Below are 14,240 nucleotides of genomic sequence, written 5' to 3' on the forward strand. Positions count from 1 at the left end.
AACGGTTTGCACTTTCTGTATTTGCTCTCATGAAGTCTTCTCTCTAACTTCCTCTTTTGGCCTCTCGCAGCATACTAACTCTCCAACTTATGAAGACAGAAACTCCCTCGACTTGGTCTTCTCCCGACTTTGCTCAGTGGATGATTTCACAAACTCCCCTCTCCCACTCTCTGACCACAACCTTCTTTCATTCTCTATCAAGAACTGCCATTCTGCTCAGGTCACCCCCACTTTCCACACTTATAGAAACATACTGGCCATTAACACCGAGAAACCTATGAAGAACTTGCAGTCCTCATTGGCCCCATCTCCTCCATCTCATGTCCTGATTCTTCACTGAAGCATTACAATGAAACCCTGCAAAGTGCCCTGGATGAAGCTGCACCTCCTATACATAGAACAACTTGGCACAGACGGCGACAACCGTGGCACACGCTACAAACACGTTTCCTGTAATGGTGCTCCAGGTGCGCCGAACGTCTGTGGAGAAAATCTACCTGAAGATTTCATCCATTATAAGTTTATGCTTAAAACATACAACTCTGCCCTTCACCTCTCCAAACAAACCTATTTTAACACCCTCATCACCTCATTGTCCAACAACCCTAAACTTCTCTTTGACACTTTTCATTCCCTACTCAAACCAAGAGTGCAGGCCCCAACCACGGATGTCCGCGCTAACGATCTGGCCAATTACTTCAAAGAAAAAATTGACCACATTCGACAGGAAATTATCTCCCAATCTCTTCATAACATGCACTGTCCTCCCTCCCCCACTGTATCTAGTTCACTCTCTGATTTTGAACCAGTTACAGAAGAAGAAGTAATCAGGCTCCTTGCATCTTCTCGCCCGACCACTTGCACCAGTGACCCCATTCCGTCACATCTCCTCCAGTCCCTTTCCCCTGCTGTCACCTCTCACCTAACGAAAATATTCAACCTCTCTCTTCCGGTATCTTTCCCTCCTTTTTTAAGCATGCCCTCCTACATCCATTACTTAAAAAACCATCCCTCGACCAAAACTGTGCCGCTAATTATAGACCTGTCTCTAATCTTCCCTTCATCTCTAAACTCCTCGAATGCCTGGTCCACTCCCGTCTTACCCGCTATCTCTCAGATAACTCTCTTCTCGACCCTCTTCAATCTGGTTTCTGCTCTTTACACTCTACTAAAACTGCCCTCACTAAAGTCTCTAATGATCTACTAACAGCTAAATCTAATGGTCACTACTCCATGCTAATTCTCTTGGATCTCTGCGCAGCATTCGATACTGTGGATCATCAGCTCCTCCTCACTATGCTCCGCTCCATCGGCCTCAAGGACACCGTTCTCTCCTGGTTCTCCTCCTATCTCTCTGGCCGATCCTTCACTGTATGTTTTGCTGGTTCCTCCTCCTCTCACCTTCCCCTTACTGTTGGGGTTCCTCAAGGATCAGTCCTAGACCCCCTCCTCTTCTCGTTGTATACTGCCCCTATTGGACAAACAATCAGTAGATTTGGTTTCCAGTACCATCTCTATGCAGATGACACCCAATTATACACTTCTTCTCCTGTTATCACGCCTGCCTTTTTAGAAAACACCAGTGATTGTCTTACCGCTGTCTCTAACATCATGTCCTCCCTCTATCTGAAACTGAACTTGTCAAAAACTGAACTCCTCGTGTTCTCTCCCTCTACTAACCTACCTTTGCCTGACATTGCCATCTCCGTGTGTGGTTCAACCATTACTCCAAAGCAACATGCCCGCTGCCTTGGGGTCATACTTGATTCCAAGCTTTCATTCACCCCCCACATCCACTCACTGGCTCGCTCTTCTTATCTGCACCTCAAAAACATTTCACTTTTTTTTTTTTTTTTTTTTTTACTTTCGACTCTGCAAAAACTCTTACTGTTTCACTTATTCATTCTCGTCTGGACTATTGTAACTCTCTACTAATCGGCCTCCCTCTTACCAAACTCTCCCCGCTCCAATCTGTCCTGAATGCTGCTGCCAGGATCATATTCCTCACCAACCGTTACACCGATGCCTCTACCCTGTGCCAGTCATTACACTGGCTACCCATCCACTCCAGAATCCAGTACAAACCTACTACCCTCATCCACAAAGCACTCCATGGCTCAGCACCACCCTATATCTCCTCCCTGGTATCAGTCTACCACCCTACCCGTGTCCTCTGCTCCGCTAATGACCTCAGGTTAGCATCCTCAATAATCAGAACCTCCCACTCCCGTCTCCAGTGTCCTTTCCGTTGAGAGCTCCTCTGGCCACTGTTGTGGGTTCACAGCAACTGCTTCCAAATGCCACACCTGGAATCAGCTCCAGACCCTTTGTCTGCTTCACTGATGAAGGATTATAGAGGGGCTAGCCCATCAAAGAGCTTTTGGGATAACTGTCCAACTACTTTTAATCCCTCTCAAAAAAGGCAGCTACATATTATAGAGCCGATGACCGACAAATAAAACAAAAAATTACACCAACTACAAGACATAATGGGCCCGATCAGTACGGAACAGCTTTCCCTGGTACCGTCCATCTGATTAGCGGGGACACTCACCCGGTTTTGGCCGCGGGCCCGGGCTGCAGTACGTTCTTGCTTGCGGTCGCCGCTGGTGCCTCGTCTTCAAACACACTGAACAGCTCATCCCCGAAAGCGTCCGCCATTTCCTGCCGTTCTCCCACAGGCTGACACTAAAGCCGAGTCTGGTACCGAATGCTACTGCAAATACAACACGTAACGTATAATAGCGTGCGCTACAGTCGCGGACAGATGACCACACGAGTGAGCCCGGGTCGCGCATACAATGACGTCACCACCGCGCTCTGATTGGCTCACGAGCAAAAGACGATTCCTCATTGGATGTGTCTCCTGCGGATGCGCATTGATTCGCGCTTTCGGCCACGTTTCCAACGACAAGAAATTAGCACAAATGAATAAGATGAGCTACAACAAAATGGCCACTTTGGTGCGGACAGCAAGGAAATGGTTTTAGTATCACATGTGGTGGCAAAACTGTGTTGGAGATCAGGTTTCGTGACGTCAGCGGCGCCGGGCGCTCGTGGATTTGTCGTGACGTCACGGGTGTGATGGGGACGACGTGTGTGTGGTGAGTGCTTACTACATATGGTCACATAGCAGCAGTCAGTGTCTGCGGGCGCAGCGGCCAGTGTGACCCGTCACCTCCTGCACAGGGAATGGCCGGGAGGATCCGCACTGTTATTAATCGCTCGTATTCCGTGTGAGGAGGCGGCATTGTCCTCTGGTGGCCGGCCGGTCTGAAGACAGATATTGGAGGTGTATGGGACCTTTCATTAGGCCGCAGTAGTGGAGCAGAGGGTCTGTTCCCTCAGTATTGGGGTCCGGCATCTGTTGCCCTCCAGATTTACCTCCCAGACAGTTTTTTTTCCTGGTTTTCCCTTGTTCTCCCACCTGGAGCCAGAACGTTACATGTTTCCGTCTGGTTTTTGTTTTTGTGGAACGAGTCGTACTTTTGATTAACGTCATTTCGTCATTTTATGTACTGGAAAAAAAGCGGCGAAAAAAAATCATAAAATAGTGGGGGAAAAAAAACAATTTTGCTGTGTAAATGTCTTTTTTTTTTCCCCTTAGTAATATGATTCTTCATTGGTGTGATGACGGTAACAACGTTTTACCATTTTTTGTTTGTTTTTTTTGTGTGTTGAAAAACTTCCGAACTTTGTAGCAGGGCTGTGGAGTCGGTAAGCCAAACCTCTAACTCTGACTCCTCAATTTCCATGACACCGACTTCAAAAGATGGACTCCAACTCCACAGCCCTGCTTTGTACAGAAAAACAAAACACCTCTATTCATGGCCCTGCCCTCGGCTTTGTTGTTTGTATACTGAGATATTGTTTTTCTCAGTACTTACTACACTTTATTCAAATTATTGGGGGGAAGATGGCAGACTTGGTGTTTGGAATGTATTTTTCTATACATCATTTACCATATGGGTTGATACAGGAAAGATATACAGTACAGATCAAAAGTTTGGACACACCCTCTTATTTAAAATTTTTTCTGTGTTTTCATGACTATGAAAATTGTAAATTCACACTGACGGCATCAAAACTATGAATGAACACATGTGGAATTATATACCGTATTCACATGCTGTTGATATGTTCATTCTGTCTCCCATAGATCACAGTAAGGCAGATTATTCCTGCGCTCTGCACTTAGCACTTACATCGGGGTTTCATGTAAATCTCTGAAACACATGATTGAGACAGAATCTCTGGCAGAAGATTCCCTATGATGAGGCAGATGGAGTCACTGTGAATGCTGTCTGGCCTATGATTAGGCGGTGTCCATCTTTTTAGGCATGCATATAAGTGGTGTCCGTCACAGTTTTGTACACTTCTGAAAAGGACGACACCGCTGAACAGAAGCCAGACGAAGTCCAGAGTAAAGGTACCATCACACTAAGCGACGCTGCAGCGACAACGATGCCGATCGCTGCAGCGTCGCTGTTTGGTCGCTGGAGAGCTGTCACACAGAAGTCCCCGGGTAACCAGGGTAAACATCGGGTTACTAAGCGCAGGGCCGCGCTTAGTAACCCGATGTTTACCCTGGTTACCGTTGTAAATGTAAAAAAACAAACACTACATACTTACAGTCCCGGTGTCTGGTCAGGTCTCTCGCCTTCAGCTTCCAGCACTGACTGAGCGCCGGCCGTAAAGTACAGCGGTGACGTCACCGCTGTGCTGTACTTTACGGCTGGCCGGCGCTCACCAGTCAGTGCGGGAAGCTGAAGGCGAGGGACCTGACCAGACACCGGGAATGTAAGTATGTAGTGTTTGTTTTTTTTTACATTTACAACGGTAACCAGGGTAAACATCGGGTTACTAAGCGCGGCCCTGCGCTTAGTAACCCGATGTTTACCCTGGTTACCAGTGATGACATCGCTGAATCGGCGTCACACACGCCGATTCAGCGGGAGATCCAGCGACAAAATAAAGTTCTGGACTTTCCCCAGCGACCAACGATCTCCCAGCAGGGGCCTGATCGTTGGTCGCTGTCACACATAACGATTTAGTTAACGATATCGTTGCTACGTCACAAAAAGCAACGATATCGTTAACGATATCGTTATGTGTGATGGTACCCTAACTCTGCTGCCTCATTATATTGAATGGATCCCTCAGGGGTTTCATCTGAATCATGTTACTTGGAGATTTAGATGTAAACCCTCGATGTAAGTGCCCAGCGTAGAGCACAGGATAAATGTGATACCAAATGTTTCCAATAAAAGCTTCAAATCAGTCCATAAAAAAGCCCCACTCAGGTTCATCATTTGTCAATAGAAATATAGGCGGATTCCTCGTTACTGGTAGTATAAAGTCTCTGGAAAAGCAAAATGGCTCCTCACCCCCAAAAGAAATCCAGTGAATTCTGCACTCCCATATCCTAATGCCCCCTTCCCTACTGAGCCCCACAGTGTACCTAAACCATATTTAGCGTCCACATGTTTGGCAGCAATATAATTTCCAAAATGAGGTCACTTGAGGGGAATTCTGCTCTTCTAACACTTGGGGGCTTTGTATATGGAGTCTGCAAACTATAGGAAAATCTGTTTCCAGAAGGCAAATACTCCCTTCCGAGTCTCGCCGTGTGGCTAAGCAGTACTGTACAGCAACATATGGGGTATTGCTACGTTCAGCAGAAATTCTGTGACACGTTTTGATGCCATTTTTTTGTGGTAAAAATGTAATAATTTATTCTTCACTGCTCAATGGTATAAAATTCTGTGACCCAACGATGGTGATAAAATGATCACTGCACCCTTAAATGAATTCATTGAGAGGTGTAGTTTGTAAAATGGGGTCACTTATGGGGGTTCTGCTTTTCTGACCCCTCAGGGGCTCTTTCAGTGGGTCATGGCATCGCAAGCCATAACTGTAAAATCTGCACTATAATATAATTCTTCTTCACTTCTAAGCTTTGCACTGTGCCTCAAAAGTATTTCTGAACTATATGTACTATAATACTATGGCACAACAAACTGAGATGTCCATTTTTTCCTATTAGCCCTTAAAAAATTTGGGGCTAAAACAACATTTTAGTGGTAAAAATGTAATTTATTTTTTCTTCGCCACCCATTGGTATAAATTTCTGTGAAGCACATGAAGTGTCAACATGCTCACTGCTCCCCTAGATTAATTAATTGAGAGATTTAGTTTGTAAAATTACATCACTTATGGTGGTGGGGGGGTTCTGCTGTTCTGGCACCTCAGGGGCTCTGCCAATGTGACATGGCACCCTCAAACCATTCCAGTGAAATCTGAGCTCCAATATGGCGCCCCTTCCCTTCTGAGCTTTGCTTTGGTCCTCAAAAGTAGTTTCCACCACATGGGATATCCGCGTACTAAGTGACATGGTGTCTCCTTAAGATTCCAGCCATTTTTGCGTTCAAAAAGTCAAATTGTGCACCTTCAATTCCGAGCCCTGCCGTGCGCTTAAACAGTAGTTTTCATTAACAAATGGGATATGTGCATATTCATAAGGAATATCACAACACATTTTGAGGTTCAGTTTCTTCTGTTACCCTTGGGCAAATAATAATGTTGGGGTAAAGTACAATTTTTGTGAAAAAAAAAAAAAAAACAATATTCATTTTTTTCTTACCTCGTTGCATTAATTCCTGTGAAGCACTTTACGGGTTAACAAAGGAGTTAAGGGGGTTCACAAGGAGTCGGAGGTTTGGCTTACAGACTTCACAGCCCTGGTTTTTAGAATGATGTCATTTTGGGGTATTTTCTGTCATATAGACCCCCCCCCCCCCCCTGAAGTCACTTCAAATGTGATGTAACTAAAAAAAATGGTTTTGTAAATTTTGTTGGAAAAATGAGTAAATTCTGATCAACTTTTAACCTTTCTAGCATTCTAATAACAAAAAAAATGTTTAAGAAATGGTGATTATGTAAAGTAGACATTTGGGAAATGTTATTTATTAACTACTTTGACATAACTCTGGTTTAAGGGCATAAAAATGAAAAGTTTGAAAATTGTAAAATCCTCCCCATATTTCTGATATTTTTACAAATAAACGCTAGTTAAATCAAACAAATTTTACCACTATCATGAAGTACAATATGTCATGAGAAAACAGTCTCAGAATCAGTGGGATCCATTGAAGCCTTCCAGAGTTATTACCTCATAAAGTCACACTGGTCAGTATTAAGTATTTGGGATAGGATTTTGAAAGAAAATGCTCACCTTTTTAAGGTTGCGTACCACAACCATAAATAAGGCTTGAGCGCGGCTGCTGCAAACCCACTAAGAAAAGACAACAATTGCCGGACAAAGGATTGAAGATGAATGGAGCCGAGGATCCAGGAGATACGAGGGGCGTTCCTTAAAGATTTCCCCTGACCCACTTCCTGTGGACTTTAGAGCAATGAACCTTGGCACAGTTATTAGTCCTTCTCTACATAGATGCCACCTAGGGACACACACTTCTCTTCCATCTTTTTTATCAACTGTAAACCCTTCACTTGTAGAAGTCGACAGGTTGCTCCAAAAGCCACGTTGTGACTTCGGATATCAGAGTCTCATCATCTGGAAAATGCTTGCCCTTCAAAAACAGCTTCATTGTTGGAAAGAGGTGGATGTCCAATGGTGCGAGGTCGGGTGAATAAAAGGGGATGCAATAGAATTTCAAAGCCACAGGAGCATGCTTCCATTTGGGCAACATGTGAGTTGTGAACTGGTGCATTGTTTTGCAGAAGGCGGACATCTTTGGTGAGCATGCCACGTCTCTTGGTTTTAATGGTCTCCCGCAATTTCCGCATCAGTGAAGCATAGTATGCCCCAGTGGTCATGGTACCCTTTGCTAGGAAATCCATCAGTACTACTCCATGCTGGTCCCAAAATACTGTGAGCATGACCTTGCCTGCATGGATTTGGCATGTGCCTTCTTTGGAGGCGGTGAGTCATGATGCTTCCATTGCATTGACTGGACTTTAGCCTCAGGATCATAGTGATGGACCCAGCTTTCATCCTGTGTGATCAGTCTGTTGAAAATGTCCTCCTGATTTCCATGGCATATGATATCGCCAATAGAGCCTGAGAGCATTCGACTCGTTCCTGCTTCTGGAAAGGAGTGAGCAGCCGGGGAATCTAGCGTGCGGATACCTTATGCATGTGAACATGGTGTTGGATGATTTTTTTCCACGGATCCCACGCTAATCTTGACATTTTGACCTAGGTGGCGAATGGTTACTCTGTGATTTTCCAAAATGGCGACCTCCAGTTGCTGGATGGTGTGTTCATCAAAGACAGTGAGGGGTTGCCCTGCAATTGGAGCTGTTTGCCCCGAATTCCGACCACATTTGAATTGATGATGCCAGCTCTTGACTACATCATATTATGGGGAATCCTCATCATAAACCTTTTTCATCTCATCGAACGTCTCCTTTGGTGTGCGGCCTTTCAATTGAAGAAACTTGATGACTGCTCTGTTTTCCACTGGGTCCATTATAACCTCACACCACTTCAGCACCTGTAACATCAAGACCGTTACCAGTTCTGAGTTGCAAATTGGCACGTAACCGGTAGAGGCTTATATCATTACACATGGGCAGTTTAAGCAATCTGTGATAAATATAAGTGGGTCAGGGGAAATCTTTAATGAATGCACTCGTAAATATGCGTTTTTTAACTACATATTTCAAAGAGACAACACTTCTTCAGGACAGACCACAGAACCAGGGCTATGGAGTCGGAGTCATGGATCCGGAGTCGGAGCCCATTTTTGGAGTCGGTGTCATGGAAATTGAGGAGTCGGAGGTTTGGCTTACCGACTCCACAGCCTTGCACAGAACTGTGGGACAGAGCAAAGCTCTGTAGTACGCATGCGCCGGCGCTCTTTGGCCTTTCCCCACGCACGCATACAACAGTACTTTCCTCTGCGCTCGGCAGATCAGAGAGAAGTGTGCCTGCGCAGAAGCGCAATGAAGGACACTGTATGGATGATGTGTAGGACGCGTTATCCACACGAAGCAAGGAATGAGGACGGCGATCGTAAGAAGAGACACAGGATCAAGACAAGAGACGCCTCAGACCTGACCACCCCATGGGTGAGTATAACAAAAGGTCTTTTTTGTTTTATGCAGAGCGCATGGGGACACATGACATTCTAGAATGCTGTCACATAGGGCATACAGCTGCTGGATCTACATTATATCGGGACAATCCTGGTGACAGGTTCCCTTTCAAGAGTTTAATCTGTAATGTTTTTGTTGTTTCTTGGTGTAGATATCCTGAAGATCTAGAAGAATGGGTGGTAAAAATAAGAAAAATCGGCACAGCAATGCTCCTGCCATCCAGGGTGCGATTTCTGCTGCTAATCGAACAAGGGCAGCTGTGGAGACCAGGACTGGTGGGGACGATGCAGCAAAGAGGGAGGCTGGCAGGTCGGCAAGTGCGTCTTCTGTGAGTAAGGAAGCGCGGAGCAAACAAGGTAACATGGAGACAGTCCAGAACTAATGCTCATGTTTTAAGGATAAGGTTTGTCACACCCAGAAAAAGAGGCTGGGTAGCAACCAATATGTCTGCCAGAACAGCTCCCATGCAGTTTTGTACTGAGCCTTCCCAAATTTCTAAATGGTTTCTGTAACTGGTATTTTGTCTGATATTGCATCTTATCCTTATTCATGTAACTGTGACAATGCTGCAATATCAGACACAGCCTGAGGATGGAGGTGGAGCTGTTTCTAGAAAGAATCAGTTCTAAATCTCAGATTACACCGTTCTGCCAGCAGTGATTTCCGTCACTTATTTGATCTATTCTCTACAGGATGAACATTTTTCTTGCTAATATTTTATATCTTCTTTTTCTTAGGTCCAAAAACGTACAGCTTTGCTTCTTCAGCCGATGCCGGGTCTTCTGCTAATAACGACAAGTCTGTACTGAAGGTGAGAACACGCCATTGAATTTCTGGAATCTAATTTCTGTTGGGGAATTGCTGATGATAACATTATTCCTTTATATAAGACTTTGTTCACACTTTGAACCCAAGATAAAAGCAAGGATTTAGTTAGTGATGAGCGAGTGTACTCGTTGCTCAGGTTTTCCTGAGCATGCTCGGGTGTCCTCTGAGTATTTGTTAGTGTTGAGATTTCGTTTTCATCACCTCAGTTGAATGATTTACAGCTACTAGCCAGCCTGAGTACATGTGAAGGTTGTCTGGTTGCTAGGGAATCCACACATGTAATCAAACTGTCTACAGTCGCAAATCATTTAGGAAAACTAAATCTCCGAACACTAACAAATACTCTGAGACCACCCAAGCAACGAGTACACTCGCTCATCACTAGTTTTAGGTTTTCTGTTCACACTTTGCAGTTTTTTGCACAGTAGCTGCTTGTGTCTATTTAGTCAATGCTAGGAAGCTTTGCAAAAATTGTTTCCCATTTTTTGTATACAGCCCCCATACAGACCTACACAGGGTGACATAAAGTATTGAACACGTCACTAATTTTCTAAGTACATATATTTCCAAAGGTGATATTGCCATATTTTCACCAGATGTCCTATCCAATCCAAAGAGTCAAAGACATCAAACCATAGGTGTCCATAAATTAAGTTATGTGTAAGGTTACTTGCACATTGCGTTTAGGCAACCGTTCAGTTGTCCCATCTAGGCTAATGTCTGAACCCCTATCAAAATGGGATTCAGACGTATGGTCTTACCGGGCCATTGACTGTAATGGTGCCTACAGAGTGAACATGCGCTCTGCCATGCATCATTTTCAGGTGAGTACGCCTACTGGAGATGGACACTCTGACGTAGTAGACTGCGTCTGGATGTCCGCCTCCAGTAGTCGTATATGCCCTAAAATGATACACGGCAGAGCGCACGTTCACTCTATCGGAACCATTATAGCCTATGGAGGCCAGACGTAAGCCTTGACAGGTGCCTGATCGTAGTGTGAAAGCACCTTAATAAAGAAAAATGATGCAGGAAAAAGTATTAAACACTTGAGGAAATCGAGGTTCAAAAAGACATGGAAAGTCATGACACCAGCTCAAATCTATCAGTAATTAGAAAACAATCCTGCTACTTAGTGAAAAAACAGGATTTTTGGTTGCTTACCGTAAAATCTGTTTCTCGGAGCCTTCATTGGGGGACACAGGAACCATGGGTGTATGCTGCTGCCACTAGGAGGCTGACACTATGCAAATAAAAAAGTTAGCTCCTCCTCTGCAGTATACACCCTACCGACAGGAAGTAGGATATTCAGTTAGTGAGAAAGCAGTAGGAGAAGCAACGTGTAAAAGAGAACTATAATAATAATATGATAATAATAAACTTTATTTATATAGCGCCGACAAATTCTACGGCGCTCCACAGATTAACAGTTTCAAACACTCAAAGAATGTTCAAAGAACACAAACGTAAACAGTAAACAGAGCTGTTCAACTTGGGAGGGAGCTGTGTCCCCCAATGAAGGCTCCGAGAAACAGATTTTACGGTAAGCAACCAAAAATCCTGTTTTCTCTATCGCCTTTCATTGGGGGACACAGGAACCATGGGACGTCCCAAAGCAGTCCCTGGGGTGGGGAAAACAGACTTCCATCAGGTCCGAGGACTCACCACTGCTGCCTGCAGGATCCTTCTGCCCAGGCTGGAGTCCGCCGTAGTTCGGCGAAACATGTGGATGGAAGATCAGGTTGCCGCTTGCAAAGCCATCAGCGATAACCCCGTGGCATACCGCACTGGAAGCGCCGATTGCCCGGGTAGAGTGAGCCTTATCTCAGGAGGCACTCTTGTTCTTGACCCGGAAGCTTCCAAAATTGCCATTCTGATAGAGCGAGCAATAGTCGCCTTGGAAGCCGGCAGGCCTCTACGCACGCCATCAGGGATGGCGAAAAGAGAATCCATCTTTCGGAAAGCGGCTGTGCTAGCCAGGGAGATCCTCACTGCCCTGACGAGACCCAGCCTGTTCAACGATCACTCCAGAGTCGGAGCTGGACAAAAGGAAAGGTATAACGATGTCCTCGTTGAGGTGGAAAGATGAAAACCACCTCGAGAAAGGAAGGAAGGCAGAGGTCTGCGACCACCTTGTCCTGGATTAAAATCAAGAAAGGAGGTCGGCAAGAAATGACCGCCAACTCAAAAACGCGGCAGATCGAAGAGATGGACCTGAGAAAAACCACCTTCCGAGATAGAACTGACAGGGAAAAGCTCCCTGAGAGGCTCAAAGGGGGGAACCCCTAAGCACCACCAACCCAACCTTTAAATCCCATGAATCCAGAGGCCCTGTACGGGAGGGACAGCGTGGGCCACTCATTGAAGGGAGGTCTTAACCTGTCACTGAGAAGATAACATCTTCTTAAAGGGAAGAAGAGCGTAGGAACCTGGCCCTATAGGGAACTGAGAGCGAAGCCCGAATCCCGTCCTGCCTGAAGGAAAACCAAATGGAAGGCAGGGAAAAAGGACATAGCTGAAAAGCGGTTGGACTCGCAACAACGAAAGTAAGCCTACCAGGTACGATAGTAGATCCTGAAAGAAGACGAAGGCTTCCCAGCCTGGACTATAGAGTGACCCATCTGGGCCGAAAGGCCGGACGCTCTTAGAACTGTGGAGTTCACAGCCACGCCGTTAAACTGGGCGACCGATAATTCGGGTGAAAAATCGAACCCTGAGACAGCAGATCGGGTCCGCCTGGAAGACACCAGGGGCGTCCGCGAGAGGATTGACGATGTCTGCAAACTAGGACCTCCTGGGCCAATCCGGGACGATCAGAATGACCAGCACCCATCCAGCCTTGATCTTTTTCGACAGCTTGGAAAGCAAGGGAAGGCATGGAAACCAATAGGGGAAAAGTAATCCGATAGGAAACCTCCTGAAGTACCATTCCCCTGCCGCGAGGCCCTCGCGGCCGAGGAAGTCGGCGGCCTAAATGTCCACGCCGGGGACATGCACTGCGGAGCTCACCAGGACTGTTGCCTCTGTCCAAAGGAGGATCCTGGAATCTCGGCCGAGGCCAGCGAACGCCGAGTCCACCTCTGGTGGTAGACATATGCCACAGCTGTGTCATTGTCTGTCTGGATTCGAATTGGCAGGCTGCTGAGAATCCTTACCCAGTGAAGGAAAGACAGAAAGATGATCCTGAACTCGAGGACATTGATCGGCAGAGGGTTCCTGCGCCGACCAACCACCCTGAAAGAACAGGAGACAAAGCCCCGCGCCTCCGCGAGCGGACAGGCGTCCGTCGTCACCACCTGCCAGGGAACTGGAAGGAAGGATATGCTGTGAAGGATCTACTCTGGGATAAGAGAAGTGACCTCGGCCACAAGTCGAGGAACCATTTGACCTGGGAGAAAGCCGGATCGGACTATGCAGGGAGAAGACAGACCTGTCCCCTGCGATGAAATAGCCTGCTGAAGAAGTCTTGAAAGAAACGGGCGAAGGGAAAATTGCTTCCGATGTTGCAACCAAACCTCCTTAGGGTCTTTAAGGCCCATCGGAAAGGAGGGGAGCCGAGAACCCTGGAGCAAGCGAACTTCCTGACAAAGGAGGGATATCCTGTCCTCGGGAAGGAAGACTCTGGTCCGACAAGTGTCGAAGAACATGCCCGGAGATACGAGGCGCTGAACAAGACGGAACTTCTTCCTGTTGACGAGCCACCCGCAACGGTTAGAATGTCGGGAAAGATGGATAGACTTTCGGGAGCCTGAAACCGAAATTCCTGAGCCTCCATGAAAGTGATTACTGAACGAGGGAATATCATCCTGAAGTGTCTCCGACGAAACTTCCTGTTCAGCAAATGGATATCCGGACTGGGACGAACCTTGTTGTCCTGTGTCAGTACAGAAAGATTCGAAGAGAAGCCTGTGAACCGTTCCTGTTCTGGGACGGGAACGTTTACCCCAGATTTAAGGAGGGAAACAATGGCCGTAAAGAAAACCCGGGACTAGAGCGGGGTCTCTTGGAGGTTGGGATTTGAAGAAAACGATCCCAGGACCGTGAAATGAAGAATTTGTATCTAGAGGATACAAGTGCCCTGGCCCATGCGCCCTCTACTGAGGAGACCCAGACGTCCCTGAGGAACAGGAGACGGTTGCCCAGCCTGAGAAACGGGCTGGGGTCTGGTCGTGGGTCATGCCTAGGTGGAACCTCCAGTCCTGGACCTGGAGAATCCACCTTAGGAGTAGCGGGCACGCCAGAAAAGAGTGAGTCGAAGAATACCTTCTTCTCTTAACGTGCCTGTGGCC

At 46.4% G+C, this 14,240-nt stretch overlaps 2 protein-coding genes across 3 annotated transcripts in view; one reads left to right on the forward strand and one right to left on the reverse strand.

Moving 5' to 3' along the window:
• The window catches only part of MTREX (Mtr4 exosome RNA helicase), a 140,513-nt gene extending 137,749 nt beyond the window's left edge, over positions 1-2,764 (reverse strand). Inside the window, exon 1 of the mRNA XM_069748292.1 lies at positions 2,555-2,764. Coding sequence (XP_069604393.1) covers positions 2,555-2,661 — 107 coding nt within the window. The 5' untranslated portion in view covers positions 2,662-2,764. The remainder of the gene's footprint in view (positions 1-2,554) is intronic.
• Positions 2,765-2,898: 134 nt separating this feature from the next.
• Positions 2,899-14,240, forward strand: part of DHX29 (DExH-box helicase 29) — an 85,899-nt gene continuing 74,557 nt past the window's right edge. The window contains exons 1-3 of one of the 2 annotated variants that reach the window (XM_069748326.1): positions 2,899-3,104; positions 9,275-9,479; positions 9,861-9,934. In XM_069748326.1, coding sequence (XP_069604427.1) covers positions 9,296-9,479; positions 9,861-9,934 — 258 coding nt within the window. In that variant the 5' untranslated portion in view covers positions 2,899-3,104; positions 9,275-9,295. The remainder of the gene's footprint in view (positions 3,105-9,274; positions 9,480-9,860; positions 9,935-14,240) is intronic. The other variant, XM_069748334.1, reaches the window with a different exon arrangement.

This window comes from Ranitomeya imitator, chromosome 1 (genome assembly GCF_032444005.1).
Source record: "Ranitomeya imitator isolate aRanImi1 chromosome 1, aRanImi1.pri, whole genome shotgun sequence".
NCBI lineage: Eukaryota > Metazoa > Chordata > Amphibia > Anura > Dendrobatidae > Ranitomeya > Ranitomeya imitator.